The sequence below is a fragment of the Cicer arietinum genome, chromosome 4, assembly GCF_000331145.2.
Source record: "Cicer arietinum cultivar CDC Frontier isolate Library 1 chromosome 4, Cicar.CDCFrontier_v2.0, whole genome shotgun sequence".
Classification (NCBI taxonomy): domain Eukaryota; kingdom Viridiplantae; phylum Streptophyta; class Magnoliopsida; order Fabales; family Fabaceae; genus Cicer; species Cicer arietinum.
The window spans coordinates 29,228,466-29,250,097 of NC_021163.2; the positions used below are offsets into that span (position 1 = coordinate 29,228,466).

At 30.9% G+C, this 21,632-nt stretch overlaps 3 protein-coding genes across 5 annotated transcripts; 1 reads left to right on the forward strand and 2 right to left on the reverse strand.

Annotated features, from left to right (window-relative positions):
* Nucleotides 1-5,862: 5,862 nt before the first annotated feature.
* LOC105851955 (uncharacterized) lies at nt 5,863-6,589 on the reverse strand. The gene is made up of 2 exons (XM_012715001.1): nt 6,373-6,589; nt 5,863-6,017 (listed from the first exon to the last, which is right to left on the reverse strand). Exons 1-2 carry the CDS (start codon nt 6,587-6,589, stop codon nt 5,863-5,865), a joined length of 372 nt encoding a protein of 123 aa, XP_012570455.1.
* Nucleotides 6,590-7,536: 947 nt separating this feature from the next.
* LOC101515111 (probable protein phosphatase 2C 25) lies at nt 7,537-11,927 on the forward strand. Its single transcript, XM_004497835.4, has 4 exons — nt 7,537-8,589; nt 9,819-10,183; nt 10,841-11,077; nt 11,417-11,927. The coding sequence occupies exons 1-4, from the start codon at nt 8,274-8,276 to the stop codon at nt 11,663-11,665; spliced, it is 1,167 nt and encodes a 388-aa protein (XP_004497892.1). The 5' UTR covers nt 7,537-8,273; the 3' UTR covers nt 11,666-11,927.
* Nucleotides 11,928-12,712: 785 nt separating this feature from the next.
* LOC101515664 (actin-97) lies at nt 12,713-15,699 on the reverse strand. 3 transcript variants are annotated; one of them, XM_004497837.4, is made up of 5 exons: nt 15,571-15,699; nt 15,173-15,245; nt 14,380-14,773; nt 13,522-14,135; nt 12,713-13,086 (listed from the first exon to the last, which is right to left on the reverse strand). In XM_004497837.4, the coding sequence occupies exons 2-5, from the start codon at nt 15,230-15,232 to the stop codon at nt 13,021-13,023; spliced, it is 1,134 nt and encodes a 377-aa protein (XP_004497894.1). In that variant the 5' UTR covers nt 15,233-15,245; nt 15,571-15,699; the 3' UTR covers nt 12,713-13,020. The 3 variants fall into 3 exon arrangements, with proteins under 3 accessions (XP_004497894.1, XP_073223335.1, XP_012570483.1); XM_073367234.1 differs by having other exon boundaries at nt 15,647-15,670; XM_012715029.3 differs by lacking the exon at nt 15,571-15,699 and adding an exon at nt 15,490-15,527.
* Nucleotides 15,700-21,632: the final 5,933 nt, after the last annotated feature.

Genomic DNA, 21,632 nt, shown 5'->3' on the forward strand with positions numbered 1-21,632 from the left:
AATATAAAAAAGAATAAACAATGATTGGCCTGAAAATTTTGACGACCACAATATAGTTTGTACCCTTTTGGCTTATTCATTAGACTACTAGAGTAAGCAAACAAAATGGGGAAAAAACAATACTTGCATCGTAGAAAGTTCAGAAAATCAACTCCAAAGAGTTGGTGATCATATTGAGTCATAATTCCTATTTAAAAATGTTATTTTTTACTCTAAAATGGCTTATATTAAATCTAGCACGCTCAATTTATTTTTGTGAAAGTATTCTAAATTTATTAGAAGATTACTTATAGAAAACTATGTACACTTTTTCTTCAAATTTCTACATGTATTTGATTAAAATTGTCAATTGCATCTCACTCAAATTATTAATTATAATATTTTTTTTTCTTTCACATTATTTTTCTCTTTCTTTTCCATTGTTCCAATTTTCTCTCTCCGTCACTTCACTTTTTTTTTATTATACAATAAATTCTAATATTTTTATAAAATTTTTTATATATAAAGAAAATATTAAATGTCAAAATAATATAGACATTAACTAAGTTGGTACCACTAACCTAAATTGATAAACTCTCTCTCTCTCTCTCTCTCTCTCTATATATATATATATATATATATATATATATATATTAAATTAAAAGGAAAATCAAACCTTGTGGGACCAAACAAAAACTAGAGAATAAAATAAAACAGAAGCATTTATTAAAAGGAACAAACACAATTTAAATTTTTGTCAAGATCTAACTTCAAAGCTACTTACTAAACCTAATATCAAGGTCATTAATATCTCGATAGTTTCAGTAGAAAATCTCACTAAACCAAAATATGGATTTTATAGCACATATTTAATATCATTAGTTAAGTAAAAATATTGTTGTATTTCACTTTAAAAACACACAGAGCTTTAAACATCGTTTTTTTGAAAAATATTGTCTTATGTGAACGGCTTTTAAAATGTTCTTTAAAAAACGTTATCATAGATACAAACACTTATATATTAACAAAACCGTTGACATCACTTTTTATAAACCAACCCTAATTGGATTTTTGTAAACCAACCCTAATTATCTATGAGAATTCAAAATCATCTTAACTAGTTAATTTTTGAAACATTCTACAAATATTAGTTACATATGTTTCCTTCTCACCAGTGTACCTCCAAAAAGACAACTTATGCAAAGAAACATCTTCCAAATCATCATTACTAGTATGATCACTCCATAGCCTATCCACCAACCTCAAACCATTAGCTACTATTCTAGTCAACGTGATAAACTTATGGATCTCTTGATCCTTCTTAGTAACCTTTCGATTGGATGAATTAGCTACGGATGTAGGCTAAGCATTGGTTAGGGTTGTTGTCGAACTATATTGAGCACAAGGAGTGAGTAGTTGGACTAGGTCAAACATTGGACAGACTGGAAGCTGTTGCACTTTCGAGCTTTGGCCAAACATTGAATAGGCAAGGATCAAGCCATAATCTGGCATGACAACTGATTGTTTTGCACATGTCTATTTCACTAAACTATCCTCCTATAAATTGAATGGGATTTGGCACATGACTCCTAATTGTTCCTCAAAGACAATATCTTCTATTGGAGGTTTCAAATTTAATTTTTCATTGCAAACTAGAGACTAATGGAATGTATACAAAGAATATTCAACCATAGTTGCAAAAGATCCATCTAAATTAGAAGGACAATACATCTAAGGTGTATTTCCTTAGATGCTTTAGGTATGGTTCTTAACTTAATGAACTATGATTTTTAGAAATTCATAATTTTCTCAAAGTTTGTTATAACCATAAAATGTGTATTCTAAGTTAATAACAATATGAAAAGGACCTAAGAAAAAGAATCTTATTCTTTTTGCCGAATTAGAATCATTATTATCACTTATAACTTCCAAATTGGTCAAATGAACAACTTTCTCATTCACTTGTTCTTCTTGAGTATTATTATTCTTCAAATTAAAGCAATTATGGCAAAAACTAAGGATCATGAACATCAACTTGACAAAATTTTAGAACATGAGGAGAATTGTCGAACCAAAAAGATAAGGTAGCTTGGTTGCAAAACGGGGACTAGAACACCAAATATTTTCTTTCCAAAACATCCTCTCGTCAAAAAAGAAACAAAATCAAAGCTGTGATGGATAGTACTAATGTTTTACACCACGACAAACACACAATTAACATAATTCTTACTACGCATTTCAAGAATATATTTTCCACAATCTATCCCGTGAATGTGGAGGAGGCAACCAATGTGGTACAAGGGAGAGTCGCTATAGAAATGAAACTTCATGCATGACCAAAAATTAACTAAAAATGAGATTATTAAAGCTGTCATGGATATGAAATCTAAGGCAACCCCTGGATCGGATGACCTCCCAACATTGTTCTATAAAAATACTAGGAGATTGTCAAGAAATATGTTATTGATCAGGTTTTTATGTTTTTAAAGGATGAAGTTGAACTTACTAGTATTAATAATACTTTTATATGTCTTATTCCTTAAATTAAGCATCCTAAAAATCCAGGTAATTTTTCATCCTATTGCTCTCTGCAACGTTATTTATACAATTGTTGTTAAGTTTTTGGCTAACATGCTGAAAAACATTATGCCCTATGTAATGGGTTCTTCTCATAGTGATTTTGTTGCTATTAGAATCATCACTAACAATGCTACTATTGTCTCTGAAAATTTCCATTATATGAAAAATCTTAAAGGTAAAAATGGGGTTGTTTGTTAGAACAGGTCGTATGATTAAGAGGAATTGAAATTGAGAAGAAGAGAGAAAAAAATATTATGAAAACGGAGATTGATTAGGTGCTACATAAAAATGTTCTTGGTTTTACAAATTTATATCATACAATTTGCACATTACTTATGTAACAAACTTAACTAATTTCTAACTGTATTCTAATTGTATTCTAACCTTCCTAACTAATTGCAAATCACTTTTCATTATATTTAACATGTCTCCTAATTCAAAGTAATTTAATTGATGTTTATCCAAGATTGTTCCTCATCCCTTGGAACTTCACCCTCTTCAAGCTTTTAGTTAGGATGTCAACCTTTTGATTATTGGTACTACAACGCTCTAGCTTTATCTTGCCTTTCATCACTTGTTCTATTAGGAAATGAAACCTTATTTCTATGTGTTTGCTCCTTCCATGAACGCTTGGATGTCTTGCTAGATCTATTGTTGATTTGTTGTCTATCTTCAACTTCACTGCTTCATTGCTTCTTAGTCCAAATTATGTTTATTAATTCAACAAGCCATATAGCTTGGCAAACTCCCATTGAAACATCCACATACTCAACTTCACAAGTGGAAAATGCTACTCTGCTTTGCTTCCTTGAACACCATGAGATTGGCGAATCGTTGATCATAAACACATAGCATGTGGTACTTTTTCTATCATCTTTGTCTCCACATCAGTAAAGCCAGCAAGTTCAGCTTCATCTTCATTCGAATTTGTGGGATACAACAGGCCAAGCTCAATGGTTTCCTTGATGTATCTCAAAATCCTTTTTGTTGCCATGTAGTATGATAACCTAGGCTTCTCCATATATCTACTAATCAACCCAACACTATATGCAATATATGGCCTTGTGTTGCAGAAATATCTCAAGGATCACACTATTTACTTAAAAGTTGAAGGATCAATCAGCTCCTCATTGCCTTCCTTGGACAGTACCAACCTTGCTTCTGATGGGGTACTAGTTCCATTGAAATCTCTTTAATACATTATTATCATACTTCTTTTAATGCATAAAAATTCCATTTTTTTTATGGTTTCAAACTCAATGCTAAGGAAATATGACAACATGCCTAGACCAATCATCTCAAACTACTCATCCATTCTGATTTTGAACTCCTTGATTTTTACTTCATCACTACTAGTTAATAGTAAATCATCAACATAAAGACATATCAATAATACATGTGATGATGCTGCCTTGTTTACATAAACTCCATGCTCATTCACACATTTTTTAATTTTTCTGCTCTATGAGGAATATGTCAATCCTCTGGTTCCAGACCCTAGGCGTTTGCTTCAAGCCATATAAAGTTTTCTTTAGTTTGTACACATTATCTTCTCTGCCTATTTTCACATATGCTGGTGGCTGCTTCACATATACTTCTTATTCTAGTGAACCATTGAGGAATGTTGACTTGACATCCAGTTGATGCATGGACCAATCTTTATAGCTAGCCATTGATACTACCATTCTCACTGTTTCAATTCTAGCTACTGGTGCAAACACTTCATCATAATCCAACCCATGCCTCTGCAGAAAATCCCTTTGCTACAAGTCTGGCTTTGTACTTTGCAATCTGTCAATCAGACTTCATCTTGACTTTATAGACCCATTTCACATCGATTGGTCTTTTGTGTACTAACAGATCCATTAGCTCCCAGGTCTGGTTCTTCTCTATTGCTTTGATATCTTCCTTCATTGCTAATCTCCATCTAGGATCACTCAAGGCCTCTTCATCACTTACTGGTTCTAATTTAGCCAACAAAGCAAAATGAATTAATTCTCCATCTGCATTGATGGTTGAGTCAGATGTCACTTCATATGGCTGCAATCTAATTGAAGGTTGTTTGGCTCTAGTAGACCTTCTCATAGACTCAAGAGATGGTTGACATGTTGTTTATGTTGTTTGACCCTCATCCAGTTCCACTATTATTGCCCTGTTGGATGGACTGATTGAGCTGACTGATATGTCTGGGTTGGCTGCACTGCTCGAGCTGGCTTCATTCATTTTCTAGTCCCATACTCTTGATTCATCCACCGATTTGTCCATGCCACCTTGTTCTTGTTTGGATCATACAACTTATAAGCCCTAGTTGCATCATAACCCAACAACACCATTTGTTCAGCCATGTCATCAAGTTTCCTCCTGTTTTGAGCTGGCACATATCTGAAGCACAATGGGCCAAATACTCTCAGATGATGCACAACTGGCCTTCTTCCAGTCCAAGCTTCTTTAGATGTCCTAGTGTCCAATATGTTGGTTGGACACCTATTCAAAATATACACTACAGTTGATATTGCTTCTCCCCAAAATTTGTGAGACATCTTTCTCCTTTTCAATATGTTTCTTACCATATTAAGAATGTTTATGTTCCTCCTTTTCGCAGCCGCATTGTGTTGTGATGTATATGGTGCAGTCTATTCATGAATCATTCCCTCTTTTTCATAGAAATCATGGGATTGATACTCACCACCTCCATATGTTCTAATCTTTTTAAGATTGCAGCCACTTTGTTTTTCTGCCATCAACTTGAATCCTCTAAACACAACTAACACTTCACTCTTCTTCTTGATTAGATAAATCCAAGTTTTTATTGTAAAATCATCAATGAATGATACAAAGTAGTAATTACCTCCTATTGACAGTTCTTCAAAAGGACCACAAATATCAGAGAAGATTACCTTCATCATTCTTGAAAATCTAGTTGGCAATTCTGATTTTAATGAACTCATATGCTACTTGGCTTGACAACACTCGTCAAATATCTCCTTTTGTATTTGAATTTATGGAATTCCTAGCACCATTTCCTTGTTCTGCAACATTTGAAGACTTGTGTAGTTCAAGTGTCCAAACCTCTGGTGTCACAACCAATTATCATTTCTGACTTCAGCTGCTAGGCCCTGATTATCACTGATTTGTATTTCAATCTTTAAGGTTTTGTTTTTGAACAGTGATGCCTTCAAGATCAATCTTCTTGAACTATCAAACATCTTCATTTCACCATGTTCCATCTTCATAGAGTATTATTTCTGCAACAACTGTCCAAGGCTTAGCAGATTGTTCTTCATATTTGGCACATACAACACATTATATATGAACGATTCTTTGCCATATCTTCTTTGAAATCTTGCCAACTCCTTCAGCTGTCACTTTGCTATTATCTACAAATCTGATCTCGCTTTTCACCTTCTCATCAATGCTCACAAACCAATCTTTATGGTCAGTCATGTGAGTTAAGCAACCTGTATCAAGATACCATAATCCTGGGTAGTCATCTTATATGCTTGTAGCAACCATCAACAAAACTTCATCAAAATCAGAACTGTTTGGTTGGGCCAGTTGAGCTTCACCATCATCTCTTTGTACCTTCTAGGATAAGCATTCATCTACAAAATGCCCCCATTTTTTACAATTATAACATTGAATCTTCTTCTAGTCAAACTTCTTCTTGCCAACTAGTTTCTTGCTTTTATTATCATTGTTTCGCTGATTTCTTAAACTTCCAGCCTCCACATCTTGATCTTGCTTCTGGTGCCATTTTGACTTTTCTTTCCACTTCTTGTTTTTCCATCCATCTTGATTGGACTTCCTACTGACCTGAGTTTGTAGTGCCTGTGTATGTGTGTGCCTCATCTCTTTCTTTTACCCTTAATTCATGAGCTTCTAGGGAGCTTTGCAGATCTTCCAATTTCATTTTATCAAGATAATTTGATTCTTCAATTGCCACCACTATGTGATTGTATCTTTGTGTTAATGTCCTTAGAATTTTTTCAATGATCACCACCTCAATCATCACTTCTCCATTGGCTTTCATTTGATTAGGGACTGTCTACACTCGATTGAAATAGTCAGCCACATTTTCATTGTCCTCCATTTGTAGAGGCTCATACTTCCTTCTCAACATTTGAAATTTGATTTTCTTGATCTTTTCACCACCTGTGTAATATTTCACCAAGATGTCCCAAGCCTCCTTTGATGTAGATACCTTAGAAATTCTCTCAAAGTTATTTGAATCCACACTTTGTTGGATATAAAACAATGTCTTGCAATCATTTTTCTTGCAATCTTTGAAAATTGTATGTTGGCTTTCTATAGGATTAACACCAATCTGTTCATAACCATCTTGAACAATGTCAAACACTTCTTGAGCTCCCAACAATGATATCATTGATGCAAACCACCTCTTCCAATCAAAGATTGGCGTATTCGACAATCCTACTCCATTCATGTCTTCTTTCACTTACACTTGTGTTTTTTAATTTTTTTAATTCCCCTCACTTGTCTCTCGTGTTTCCCAAGGTTGAGAAGAAGAGATAAAAGACAAAATGTTCTAAAAACATAGATTGATTAGGTGCTACACAAGAATGTTCTTGGATTTACATATTTATGTCAAACAGTTTGCAGAGTACTCCTATAACAAACTTAACTAAGTATACTCTAACTTTTCTAACTAATTACAAATCACTTTTAATTACATTTAATATTATTGGCATCAAGCTTGATATGTTTAAGGCTTATGGCCACCTTGAATAGGTTTTTATTAAAAATGTAATGACTAGCATGGACTTTTCTAATAATTGGACTAAGTTGATTATGAACTGTATTACTACTGTGTCCTTTTCTATTCTCTCTTTTATTTTACTGTGACCATAAATTTAGTATACAACGTATACACACACGTAATAATAATTAAACACGTTGATCAAAATTACAAAAAATGAAATAGAAAGTATTTATTTTCTGAAGCAATGAAAAAGGTAAATTGATACGCTATTCTTTCTTTCATATTTCTCCTTCTTCTACAATTCATCGTCCTATCAAAGTCAACTCAACCTTAATTCAACTTTCCTTTTCCTTCCATTTCCCAATCCCAAACACATAGCATTCTCTTCAATCTTTTTTCTTTTTTTGAGAAAACTACCACTCTTTGCTTCTCCCATCAACAATCTTTGCCCCACGATTCTCCCATCTCCAATATTCCTCTTTTCTTTTTTCTTTCTTTTTTATTTCCTCCACAAACAAACACAGTTATGTGCAACTCACCAACATGTTTTAACCCCTCTCTCTCTCTCTCTCTTTCCAACACTCTTCCGAAGTTGTACCAAAAAAATTAACACTCCTCAGAAGTTAGAAAGGAAAAAAAAAACAAATATTTTTTTGTTATCTTTTCTCCTCCTCCTTCCATTCCCAAATATCAGATCTTTCCATTTCCATTTTCATTTTAATTTCTCTCTCTCTTCTTAAATTAAAAAATTTCATGAGATTCTTCTTATTATTCTCTACATATAAATCACAGCTCAATTCACTCGTTTAAGCCCTGCCCACAATTTTCTTTTATCAAATTTCCAATCTTTTCACAGCGCTGCAGCAAAAATTCTCGTTTTTCTTATTTGGGTTCTTTTCTTTCAAGTTCAAAATTCAAAAAAAAAAAAAAACAAAGAACCTTTTGTGTTGAACAAAAGAGCAAAAGAGAGGGATAAGCAAAAAGGAAATGTGGGATGTTTTCGTGGCTAGCAAGGATAGTTTCAGCGTGCTTAAGACCAGTGAGAAGATATGCAAGAATGAACAAGGAAGATGAAAATGGTTTGGATGATGAGTGTTCAACAAGTGAAGATGCTCTTGTTTGGTGTAGGGACCTTGAGAAACACTCGTGTGGTGAATTCTCTTTTGCTGTTGTTCAAGCTAATGAAGTGATTGAGGATCATAGTCAAGTTGAAACTGGTTCTGATGCTGTTTTTGTTGGTATTTATGATGGTCATGGTGGTCCTGATGCTTCTCGTTTCATCAATGATCACCTCTTTCTTCATCTCATAAGTGAGTTTTTCTTATTTTGATTGTTTTTTCTTTTTCTCTCTTTGATTGATTATGTCCTTACACATGGGATTTTTGTTAATTCCTAAGAAAGGTTAATGTTTAGATTTTTGTTGTTTTTATTTCTTTGGAGTGTTGCATCATGCTGACAATGGATTTTCAGATTCAACTATTTTAATTTACTTGAAGCAAGAACCCTCAATCACTCAATTAAACAAATAATTAAAAGTAGGAATTTGGTTTGATTTTTAAAACATTGATGTCATTAAATTTATTGGAAAATTTGTGGTTTATTATATTCTTGGGTGGGAGAGGGGTGCACCTTGTTTTGAAAATCAAATCAGATATTCAAGATTTCTGAATCATGATTCAACTGTTTTTAACTGCTAAAACTGGGGCAAAATTGGGATTGAAACATCAAATAATCAAACAGTAGAGAGTGTCATGTTGAACCGTCCACTTTGGTTTGATTTGACTAACTTCTAACTAGTATGTGGTGCCACGGAATTTATGGTAGAATATTTGGGGTTTATTCTTTATTTTATTTTATTAAAAATATGTGTTTGTATTATTAAATAATATGGTATGAATTTGTTTTGTGGCACTAGATGGGGTTGATTTGATGGAGTGTTGATCAATGTTTGATATTTTGGATTTTTTTTTGTTCTTGTTTGTTGTTATTTGGATGGCCCTTTATGGATTAGGTTGGCAGGTGGAATTTTTGGCTTGTTTATATTTCTTACAAGTTAGTAATTAACATTTCAATTGTCATGTAGTTGATTCTCAATTTAGCTTAGTTTTTTTTTTTTTTTGAGTTTTCCTCTTTCCTATCAGTCAATATAAAAGAGTTAATATCAATCATATGTTTTTATTTATTCTAAGTGTATAAGTGCATTTTATATTTATATTATTTTATAGGAAATCTTTGCTTGGCTGTGTAATGGAAAGGGAAAGGTGAAAAATTTGGAAAGAAATTCATTATGCACATGCTTGGTTGTGCATATAAATTTTGAGAAATTCATTAAAATAAGCTAAACTTTGCTTATACACATATATCATTAACTGTTTTATAAGCTCTTGCAATTACTATTTATTCAAGTCCTTGTTTTATGAGACAAGTTTTAATAAATTTTTCCAAACTCCTCCTATGCTCAAAATCACTTTCATTGTGTTCTCTATTTGTAATTGGTCTATAAGTAGTTATGGAAGTTTTGTGTTGAATATCTTTGCAGGGATTGCTCAAGAAAATGGTTCTATATCCGAAGACATTATAAGGAATGCTGTTTCTGCTACTGAGGATGGATTTCTGACGCTTGTTCGAAGGAGCTACGGAATAAAGCCGCTAATAGCATCAATCGGTTCGTGTTGTCTTGTTGGGGTTATTCGGAAAGGGACACTATATATCGCGAATCTTGGAGACTCTCGCGCTGTGATCGGTTCAATATGTGGATCTAACAAGATCATTGCTGAACAGTTGACAAGAGAGCACAATGCCAGCAAAGAAGATATCAGAAGAGAACTCAGGTCTTTGCATCCAGAAGATTCACAAATTGTTGTTATGAAACATGGAACATGGCGCGTTAAAGGCATCATCCAGGTTTTTATATCCCTTTAACTTTAGACAAAAATTTCTGTTAATGAACTTTATGTTGCATGTGTCTTTTTGTTTTTTGCTTCTGTTTCATTGTAATAATAATACTTTTCAATTGTGTCTATACAATTTTTCTTAATATGGCATCTCAACTTCAGTTATATGATTAAGACCTTGCATAAATAACTTAATTAAGTGTTAATAGCATACACATTTATCATATAAGTGTTTATGTGTTTTATAATAGTAGATAAAATAACGTAGTGTTTTCATATAAGCTATAAGCTGTTTTCATAAACTATCTTGGAGAGCTTATGAAAATAAGTTGAAAACAACTTCTGCACAAAGACATGTCATTAGCTGTTTCCGTAAGTTCTCCCCAACAGTTCATAAGTGTTTTTGCCAGTAGATAAGCTCAAATGAGCCAATCCAACCGACCCCAAGTGCTTTGTTTTCTTACCTTTTATGTAATCTGTATATATGAACCATAGTTGTTAATTGCATTTGATTTCTTTCTTTTCATTTTCCTTGCCAATCATTCTATTTGCTTAAGTAATTATTTTGACAACTAGTATTAATTAATGATGAGATGCATTCTGTGTTGGTTGTTGTTGTTCATTGTAACAAACATGTTTGTCTTGTTCACATCACAAATGAGATCAGGTATCAAGATCTATAGGAGATGCATATTTGAAGCGTCCGGAGTTCTCCTTGGACCCTTCATTCCCGCGGTTCCACTTGCCTGATCCTATCCGCCGACCGGTACTAACGGCAGAACCATCTATATGCTCAAGAGTTTTACAGCCTAATGATAAATTCGTTATATTTGCATCTGACGGACTTTGGGAACATATGACAAATCAGGAAGCTGCGGAGATTGTTCATAACAACCCCCGAACCGTATGTTTTTTCTACTTATCCCCTTACTCATTGCTGATCGTAATGATTTGTTCAAATTCCGCTACCTATAATGCTGTAGTACTGCTTTTGTAATTATTTGACTACACTTTATACTAATTCATGATTGCAGAACAATAGCGATTTGTTTAAATTCTGCTACACTATAGTTATATCCGCTATTTGACAACATTGTCCTTTATGCTTTTTTCATCATCATCTTATCTCATTGATATCAAAAATCTCTTGTCTCAACCTAGGAACCTATGTTTTAGCGCGCAATTTTAGCAACACTTCTTTTGAGTTATTCTAAGTGTATGCTGTATATTTTTTGAACATCAGGGGATTGCTAGAAGACTTCTTCTGGCTGCTTTGAATGAGGCAGCAAGGAAAAGGGAAATGAGATATAAAGATCTGCAGAAGGTTGAAAAGGGGATTAGGCGTTTTTTCCACGACGATATCACAATCGTTGTTGTCTTCTTTGACCATGAGTTGCAAGAGAAGAATGTTTTAGTTCCTGAGGTTTCTATCAAAGGGTTTATTGACACAGTTGGACCATCAAATTTTAGAAATTTGCATGAAATGCAATGAATGAGTTTCAAGGTTGATTTCTAGAACTATAGCCAAAAAGGAAGCTAAGAAAATTCAATACTTTTTTTAGTCATTTTTGCAGCATCTAATTGTTTTTTCTTTTTACCCTTTTTAAGTTTTAAAGTTCTTCCTTGCTTTACTTTCAAACATTATATACCTTGTTTATTGGAAATACTTTTGCTGGTGATAAATGTGGGAAGCAATGTTTTTCTTTGTTTGGAAGATTCTATTAGACTTTCCAGTGTGATAATACACTGTTATACCTTGTTAGCTTGAATAATGTTGCTAAAATATACTTGCTTGCTTAAGCAACTTTGGAGAGTTTTTTCAATTTGAGCTTGAATAATGTTGCTAAAATATACTTGCTTGCTTAAGCAACTTTGGAGAGTGTTTTCAATTTGAGCATTGAAACATGAAATAAATCTTGAGTAGCTTTGCTATTTGCACTTTGGTGAAGAAGCATGGTGAAGTCCCAATTGCAAACTATTTTCCTTTTAGTTTGGTTTTAAAAAAGGTGCAAATTGTATATATTGCATTGAAGTTAAATTTTTTGACAAGTTAATTTTTTGTAATTTCCCTGCATAAAATTAAAACATTTTAACAAATGTGTCATAATGTTTTACTTATGTATTTATTTATAAATATTTTCAAGCATTGAAGTTGTAAGAAAATTTGGAGTGAATTGTTAAATATTTGAAGTTAAAGAAGGTAAATTTTCAAAATTAGAACCACAAGAGTTAATTATCCTGAAAATTATTATCAAGAAAATAAAATGGAAGTTGCTGCAATTATCTGTATCATTTGTCTTATTTTTTAGAAGCTGTTAAATTATATTATATATATTAATTATTTTCGACTTCAAGCTCATCCATGTAGTTTTGTACCCAATAAAACCTCTTCACAACTGCAAGTAGTAATTTTTTTTTTTCATCATGCAATGTTGAGAATATAAAGATTCTCTGAACTATCACTTCATGCTAAGTTGGCAAAAATCATAATATTGACTCTCATTTATAGTATTTTTATTAAAAAAATAAAAGATTGGGCTGCAATCAACAATGATTCTCCTTCATTGCAGATAAATAATAAATAATACATCCAATACATCACATACCACTATACTCATCAAAATCCAAAAACCAAATCAGTAACAATACATAGCTCTTTCTATAACAAAATGGCAGTAAACAAAAAATTACTTATCTTACTTTGCTTTCATGCTCTTATATCCAAACATATCAATAGAGGAAAACACAAACATTATGAAAAAAATGGTAACAAAAAAATAAGGAATCAATGATCCTCAACCAGTGTATGGTATTTCTTAGTAAAAAAAATCTGGACTTTCTGCATCCTTAGAAGCATTTCCTGTGAACAATTGAAGGGCCTGATTCATCATATTCTGCCTTTGCAATCCACATCTGCACTCAAAAAATAATACATATCAGGAATACATGGAAGTGTTTAATGAGAAAAAGAATACTTTAGACAAGCTTCCTTCCCTTGATCTATCTGAGTATTATATTGGTTAGTCTTTCTACTTTGTTTTCCTTTCTTTTTTTTTTTGTCTTAACTCTCGTCCTCGGAAAAAGGGTCCATGATAATCTAGAGTTTGTCTAGAGGTAAATAATATTTGACTTATAATTATTCCAATTTCTTGTAAGGGTTCGAACTAGATTAATTTGATTTTAACTAAAGCTCATTAACTAATTTAGTCCAATCACTTAGTTGTTTTCCTTTCATTTTATTAAGTCTCTACAATTTCTTCAAATATACTTCCCTATTTTTATTTCCTGCATTATCTTTACAAAACCACACAAGTTTCATTCATATGTAATTTAGGTCATGCATTTTACCTGTTGGAAGGTGCTGAGGGATGCCAAAATGGAGCCTCCAATCCAGACACTGTACTTCCTCTCGGGCGGCGCCACCACCTTAATTTTCATGCTACTTGGTGCCAATGCTGTAATCTCCTTGCTCATCCTATCAGCAATGCCGGGGAAAATCGTAGAACCACCACTCAATACTATGTTACCATAGAGATCCTTCCTAATATCAACATCACACTTCATGATGGAATTGTATGTTGTTTCATGTATACCAGGAGCTTCCATCCCAATCATGGATGGCTGGAAGAGTACTTCGGGGCAACGGAACCGTTCCGCACCTATTGTGATCACCTGTCCATCAGGTAGCTCGTAGCTCTTCTCAACGGCCGAGCTTGTCTTTGAGGTTTCTAGCTCTTGTTCGTAATCAAGAGCAATATAGGCTAGTTTTTCCTTCACGTCTCTCACGATTTCGCGCTCGGCTGTAGTGGTAAATGAGTATCCACGCTCGGTTAAGATTTTCATCAGGGCGTCTGTGAGATCACGCCCGGCAAGATCCAAACGCAGGATTGCGTGTGGGAGGGCGTAGCCTTCATAGATTGGAACTGTGTGGCTGACACCATCTCCGGAATCCAGAACAATACCTGTGATAAGATAAAATTTCAAAGTCAAGCCTTACATTTATATAACATATGAGCCATGTTCTTTAGGCTATGCTTGAATATCAAATTGGTAGAAAATGAAATGGAATGCAAGAGGCATGACATCAACAAATACACATGTGCCATTTCACATTGCATCAATTAGCCAAATTTAAAGAAAGATTCACAAATATAACTCATATCTTTACAATTATGAAAAGGAAAATAGACATAGAAGAATCTTTACCAGTTGTACGGCCACTAGCATAAAGCGAAAGCACGGCCTGAATGGCGACATACATAGCTGGAGTGTTGAAGGTCTCAAACATAATTTGAGTCATTTTCTCGCGATTAGCCTTCGGATTAAGCGGCGCTTCCGTGAGAAGAACTGGGTGTTCTTCCGGAGCCACACGAAGCTCGTTGTAGAAAGTGTGATGCCAGATCTTTTCCATATCATCCCAGTTGCTAACTATGCCATGCTCAATTGGATACTTTAGAGTCAAAATACCTCTTTTGGATTGAGCTTCATCACCAACATATGCATCCTTTTGTCCCATGCCAACCATCACACCGGTGTGGCGTGGACGACCTACAATGCTAGGGAACACAGCCCTTGGAGCATCATCACCGGCAAATCCTGCCTGCAATTATATAACACCTATCAAAACCATGTACAAAATGTTTTAAATCATGGTAAGAGTCATGTGACGATTCCCCAAAGGCACAGTCAAGTCAAATGCAAATAATGCAGCCAAAATTGCAATTGAATGGGATCACCTATGAAGTATGGATGTCGAGACGGACCCCAGATACGACACTAACACTGACACAACACCATTAATAATTTGAGAAAATAAATTAATTGAATGTAATAAAGGTGTCATTGTTGTATCGTGTCGGTGTCAGATAATGGACCACATATTCGATCAGAAGTGTGGGTACTACAAAGAAGATACCAGAAAAAACTATGATGTCGCCGAACCTTTTTTCTAAAAACATTTAACAAATCTAATAAGATCACAACAAGGTTGGATCCATACCTTAACCATTCCAGTCCCATTATCACAAACAAGAGGTTGAATATCCTCACCGTCAGCCATTTTTTAATGATTTCTGCGTAAACACACATGAAAATGAAACCAAAATCAATGTCTTTTCCAATTCCAAATGTAAAACATCTGAATATGAGATCTAAAGTTGTTAATTAATTCAATTAGTAGGTCAATTTTATTTGTGTCATCTTATTTTATAAGAACACGAGTAAACAAATTAATCAAAATCATGATCATCAAATCTATGCAGCATTTTACAATATGATCTAATCTAAGTGTAACAAAAAATAATAAGATTAACTTACGAAAAAAAATGGAAAATGTAAAGATAAGATGTTGGAAAATGTGAAGAAAAAAAAGAAGAAAGTGATGTGTTTTTTGAGTACCTTAGAATCTCCGAAATGAAAGAAGAAACGTGTGTGAGTGATTAGTTATGTGTTATTTTTCCTATTTTTAACGAACCTGGCTTGTGTGGTTGAGGTACCCGCGTTGTTGGTTTTTAAAAAAGGGAAAGTTAGTGAGTGGCAAATGAAATTCGACTCAAATGAACCGCAAATTCATTTTAGAGAGATCGTGACCGTCTGTATGAATATTATAATTATTGTTATCCTCGCGGGTCATGTTCTTTGTTGGATTTAGCTGGCATTCCCAATAACATATTCACCTTTATTTTTCAGCTTTTAAGCTGTGATTATTAAAGCAAATAAATAATAATAAATAAATGACATTAAATTTTCAAAATCAACAAGTACTACCTCCAACCTTTTTATAAAAGCTACTTACTTTTTACACGTATATTAAGAGAAATAAATAATAAATTTGTGTAAATGTTTTTAAAATAAGTTTTTGTATTAAATTGTGTTTAATTTGATTTATATATTTTAAGATAAATTATTAATATTATTAAGTAGTACATTAAAAATAATAATAATTAAGTATTGAATTGTGATTTCTAGATAATTTAAAAGATTTTTTGATTTAACAAATCATTTAGTATCGATTAAGATTTTAAAAGATTATAAATAATTTTTGAGATATTCAAATGAGATTTCTAAGATTTTTTAAACAGAACAATAAAATTTGATCGCGTTATTTTCTACAACTTAAAAATTGTCTCTTGTATTCAAAAATATACGAATTTGGATGGATTGTTTACTAGTATGGATTTTGTGAGACTTTTTAGTTAAAAATATATAATCAACTCTTATTTAACAATCTCACCAAAAACTCTTTCAACAATTTTGCTCTTAATTTTCACCGTTTTTAAATCTCTTCCTTCACATGTCAAAAAAAAATCTTCATTATTTACATTACTTTTGCATCTTGTTAATTGCTTTTACGTTTTGATTGTTCACGTTTTTGTTATTTGTCATGTATTCCTTTTACTTTGTTTTTGTTGATTTTTTATTTTTTATTTTTTATTTTTTATTTTTTTATTTTTTTGTCGATTCTTCATGTATTCCTCACATTGACATATTTTTGTTGGTTCTTCATGCTATTATTGAATTTTATTAATTACAAGTTAGTATGCTTTTTGTTGAATAAAAAAAAATGATTTGGGTTCTTTATATTTTGTCACAAGTTAGTATTTTTTCAATTAACATGTTTTTTTTGTTTTGTCTTATTTAACAAAAAATTATTTTTCCTTGTTAAATAAAAAAGTTAGTTTGTTCTAAGTTATACGATTTAAGGTTTATGGTTTATGGCTTAGGGTTTGAAGTTATTATTATTAGTAGGGTTTGAGGTTTGTCATTAAAGTTTGATGTTATTATTTTGATTTTATAGGAACTAAAAGTATTAATTTTTAAAATATGTATTTTAAAATAGACACTTAAATTGAATAAAACAATTATTTACGGACTAAAATATTGAGGACTTATTACTATTATTATTATTATTATTATTATTATTATTATTATTATTATTATTATTATTATTATTTATTAATAGTAGTAGGTTGTTGTTATTTCTATTACTAAATGATTATTATTATTATTATTGGTGTATTAGTGACCAAATGGGGATTTACAACAATGAAATAACAAACGAAAAAGCAGAAATAAAGATAATTATGAAGCTTGGATTATGAAAGATATTAATAAGTTGTTGCACCTTTTGTTGGAAGCTATAAATGATTCAATGGGTCACTTAGCAAACAAAATGTAGAACGAGTTATACTTCCTCACTTCAATGTTAATATCAAAGTTCTTAAAACTTGTAATAATTACTTGAACCGAAAGAAGTGATTTATGAATCAATATAATAAGATTTCAATATTCATTAGAAACAAACAACTTTAGCTTCGGATGAGACTTCCATGCTAAGACTTTCACAGCTATTGAAAAAGTATAAAAGAATAACTTGAAGGTGAGTTGTTCATAGTCTTTTAAATATAATAATAGTTACACTTTTAATACATCATAATATTTACAATATATTAACAATGAATAATTTATTATTTGCTAGTCTCACACTTAAATCACAACAAACTTCGAGAAGTAAATATGGTTGATTACGAATAGTAGTATAACTACAAATATGTGGATTAAGAGGACAAGATGTAAGCAATCATCATTATTGTCATGGAAAGATATTACAAAATGTATTAGTTGCTTGTAACTTTGATTTAGAATTCATGTACGTTATTAGCGTGTGGGAGGAATAGACTTAAAGTGCCCCAAGGTGATTAAGTGATTTTTAAATAGTAATTATGTTATATGTATATTATTTGTAAATAGGTAATTATTTTTTGGTGGATTGCAGATTTTTTAATTGAGGTAAATTTTATGTCATGGTAATGATCCACAAAATGTCATTGAGAGAATATTTGATATATGTAAATTACGGTTCACAATCTTTAGGTCAGCGTCTCCATTTTTATTTAAGACACATACATAACTTGTATTGGCATGTGCTACACTTCATAATTTTCTTCACAAAGAATGTCGTTCATATGAATTTCGTATGTAGATGTATATTCATATATGATATTATCAATTAACGAAGACCATAATTATAAACCTAATGTTCAAAGTCAAGAGCAAGAACACGAACAAGCTAATTTATGGAGGAGTACTATAGCTACAAATATATAGATAAATGCTATTTGGGAGGGCATAAACTAGAAACTATTTTGTTGTTAAAAGACTGATCTATTGTCGCGCACAAGTCAAATACAAGCAATAAAACGTTGCATAGGGACAACAACTCGAGTCGTTTCGCAAGGACTTCTGACTATATTAACCGAATTTAGAATCAATGAAATTAAAAAAGGGCTTCGAATTTAGGTTCAAACAAATTGAGGAAACAAATTCAAGTCACGTATATTGAAATGACTAATCCACTGGTTCTATAATTTTAGACCTATCACATATTTCAACGGGCTCAATTTCTAAATTGTAACTCTATTCCTGTTTACTATAGAATTGATTAAGCAAACAGAAATCAATCCTATGTGAGCATCACATCAATTGATGAATTATAGTTAACATTCAAGCGTAAAAAAACTACAACTATATTAGAAATCGAATTTTGTCTGTCAAACTAAATTTAACATTATAAAATAAACCTCAAGGTCTTCGCGAAATTCCGAAACAGTTGATCAATCTTGAGATTTAGCCTTCCATGAAAGAAAAAAAAAACTCTCTATTGTATATGTGAGTTCGAAAAATAGAATGTTTCTTACTTAAAAAAACTAAAAATATATAGTACTCATTTTGGACTTCAAAACAAGTGATCCGCCACTAAAAAATATTACAAAAAGATCATATCACGTAATCAACATTTTAGACCCCATAAAGTTCAAAATTGGGCTTTGTTCCAACAAAAAGTTGTAACGCTTGCTCACATGCATCAATTCGTTATCCAGAGCTCAAGTTATAGCCTACAAAGGGTCAATATACAAATAATAACGTTAAAGTTCAATTCCACTCAATATTTAGAAATGTGCTAAAAAAACAAATCTTGGATAAAATGAGCTTTTTAAATGTAACGGTACAAAGTCATAAACATGTACCAAAAATGCATTGATCAAAGATTTTAAAAATTGTATCAGTTTTGTTTTTATTTATTTGAACTTTATAACATATTTTATTATATTTTGTCATTCAATATTATAAATTCATAAAATATTTTGAAATCTTTAGTTACAAATTCATTAAAGAGTCTTTTAAAATCTTGATTGTAAATAATCTTTTAAAATCTTAAAAAAAGTCTTTTAAAATCTTATAAAAAGTCTTTGAAAACACATTCCTACAAAATCTTTAAAATCTTCAAGATTTTTTCTTTCAAAATAGTCTTTTCAAATTTCAATCAAATACATTTATATTTAACTTTTCTTTTCTTTTTTAATAAATTTTTAGGTTAAAAAAAAGTATTTATATTTAAAAAATGTATTCATTTAACAAAATTTTGTCCAATAATAAATAAGGCAGTGGTTTGTAACATTGTAAATTTGAAGAAAGACCTTTATGATTTTTGGTTTAAATTAAATAGGTTTAATTGTAGTTTTAGTCACCTTGTTTTTATTGATTCACGAAATTGGTCTCTCTATTTTAAAAGTGGACAATTTTAGTCCTTCTCTTTGGTTTTTAAACTAAAAAATTGTGACGTGTGATGTTTTAAATAATGTGGCATATCATACGGTGATGTAAAATGATTAACACCAATAAAATTAGAATACAATATCGTAAAATTTAAGCTTTCAGCTTCAAAAATAATTAATTATATATAAATAATTAATGCATCTAGATGGTTCTATATCATAGAATTGTATGTTACGTCATTTAAAATATGTTAAATCGTCATTTTTTAGTTCAGAAATATGAGCGATTGACCAAAACTGTCAATTTTAAAACAAATGACAAATTCTATAAATAGATAATAATAGAGTGACCAAAACTACAATTAAATATCTTCCATATGCAAGTGTAAAGGTTAATCACTCACTATGCGTAAAACTTTAATGAGTTGTCAAACTCTTTCTAAAAAGTTTCAATGTTCCTATATTTCAATGATAAAAAAATTAAAAGTGCATTTAATGAAAACATTTGTAAAAACATAGAAAATTTATATCTTTCTTCTTGAGCGGCAAAAAGGGAAAAACAACCACAATAGACACATTTGTGGTAGTCTAAGGCAGCCACAGCCACAAATAACTCAGTCACAAAGTTTTGTGGAGGCTGAAACAGTTTTAAACGCTTTGGTTACCATTTGTGAGGGCTTAAGCCCTCACAAAATTGTGATCCAGAGTTTGTGAAGGATAAGACCGTCACAAATTCTCATTTTTGTGAGGGTTTAAGCCGTCACAAAAGATGAAACAGATTAAAAAAAAACAGTTTGTGAAGGTTTAGACCACCATAAACGTTGAAACAGATAAAAAAAAACAGTTTGTTAGGGTTTAAGCCCCCATAAATTGTCCCATTTGTGGCAGAGTGACTTTATTAATTTTTTATTTATTTATAAAATTCAAAATTTAAATAAAAATATTTTATATAATATTAAAAAATAATATTATATATAAAATAATTAGTATTAATATAATTTTAAAATTGAAAATTTAAATTAAATTTAAATAAAATATTTTATATAAAAATAAGAATATAATATTAATATTAATTAAATTATTACTACAAAACAAAATAAAAATTAATAAATTAATAAATTATGTCATACAAACTAAAATAAAACACACCATAATTAAATAATAATGTATAATATATTAATAAAAACCAAAAATAAAAATAGCAAATATTATTCGAATACATCAATAGTCATAATAATTTCTCTAATCATTAGATGTACTCCCTCCATCATTAAATCTGGTTTGATCACGCCAGTTGTTGGTATAGTTGGTCGGTATGGAGTTTGATCTACAAACAATATAATAAATCATAATAAAAATTATATATAAACTAAATAAAATTTAAAATGATGTTTAATGACTTTTTTTATAAAATAAATTCATATAAAGCAAAATAGAGACCACAAAAGTATATAAATTTTTTGTATGAACTCAACTTCAACTCTTTAAAATGACAACCAATAAATACTAATATCATTAATTTTAATAATGTTTTTTTAAATGATTACATTAAACTCTACGTTTTACATTTATTTCAAATTTTTATTTATTATGTATTATGTAAACAGTATAATTTCTATATTTTTTTTGGACAAATCTAATAACATTTTAAATGATTAACTTTTTATGTATTTTTAAAATAATATAAAAACATCTTATATTTATAATATTGCATATTTTATGATTATATCAATATTATAATTTTTTTTTTCATAAGTATTATTTTGTTTCTAAAAACATTACGATTTCTTAATAATATTCTATATTACTAACATAATAAATCATAATAACAAAAATAACTACAATAAAAAAAATAACATTTCGTCAATATTGTAAAAAATAATAATATTTTAATTTGAGTATAAA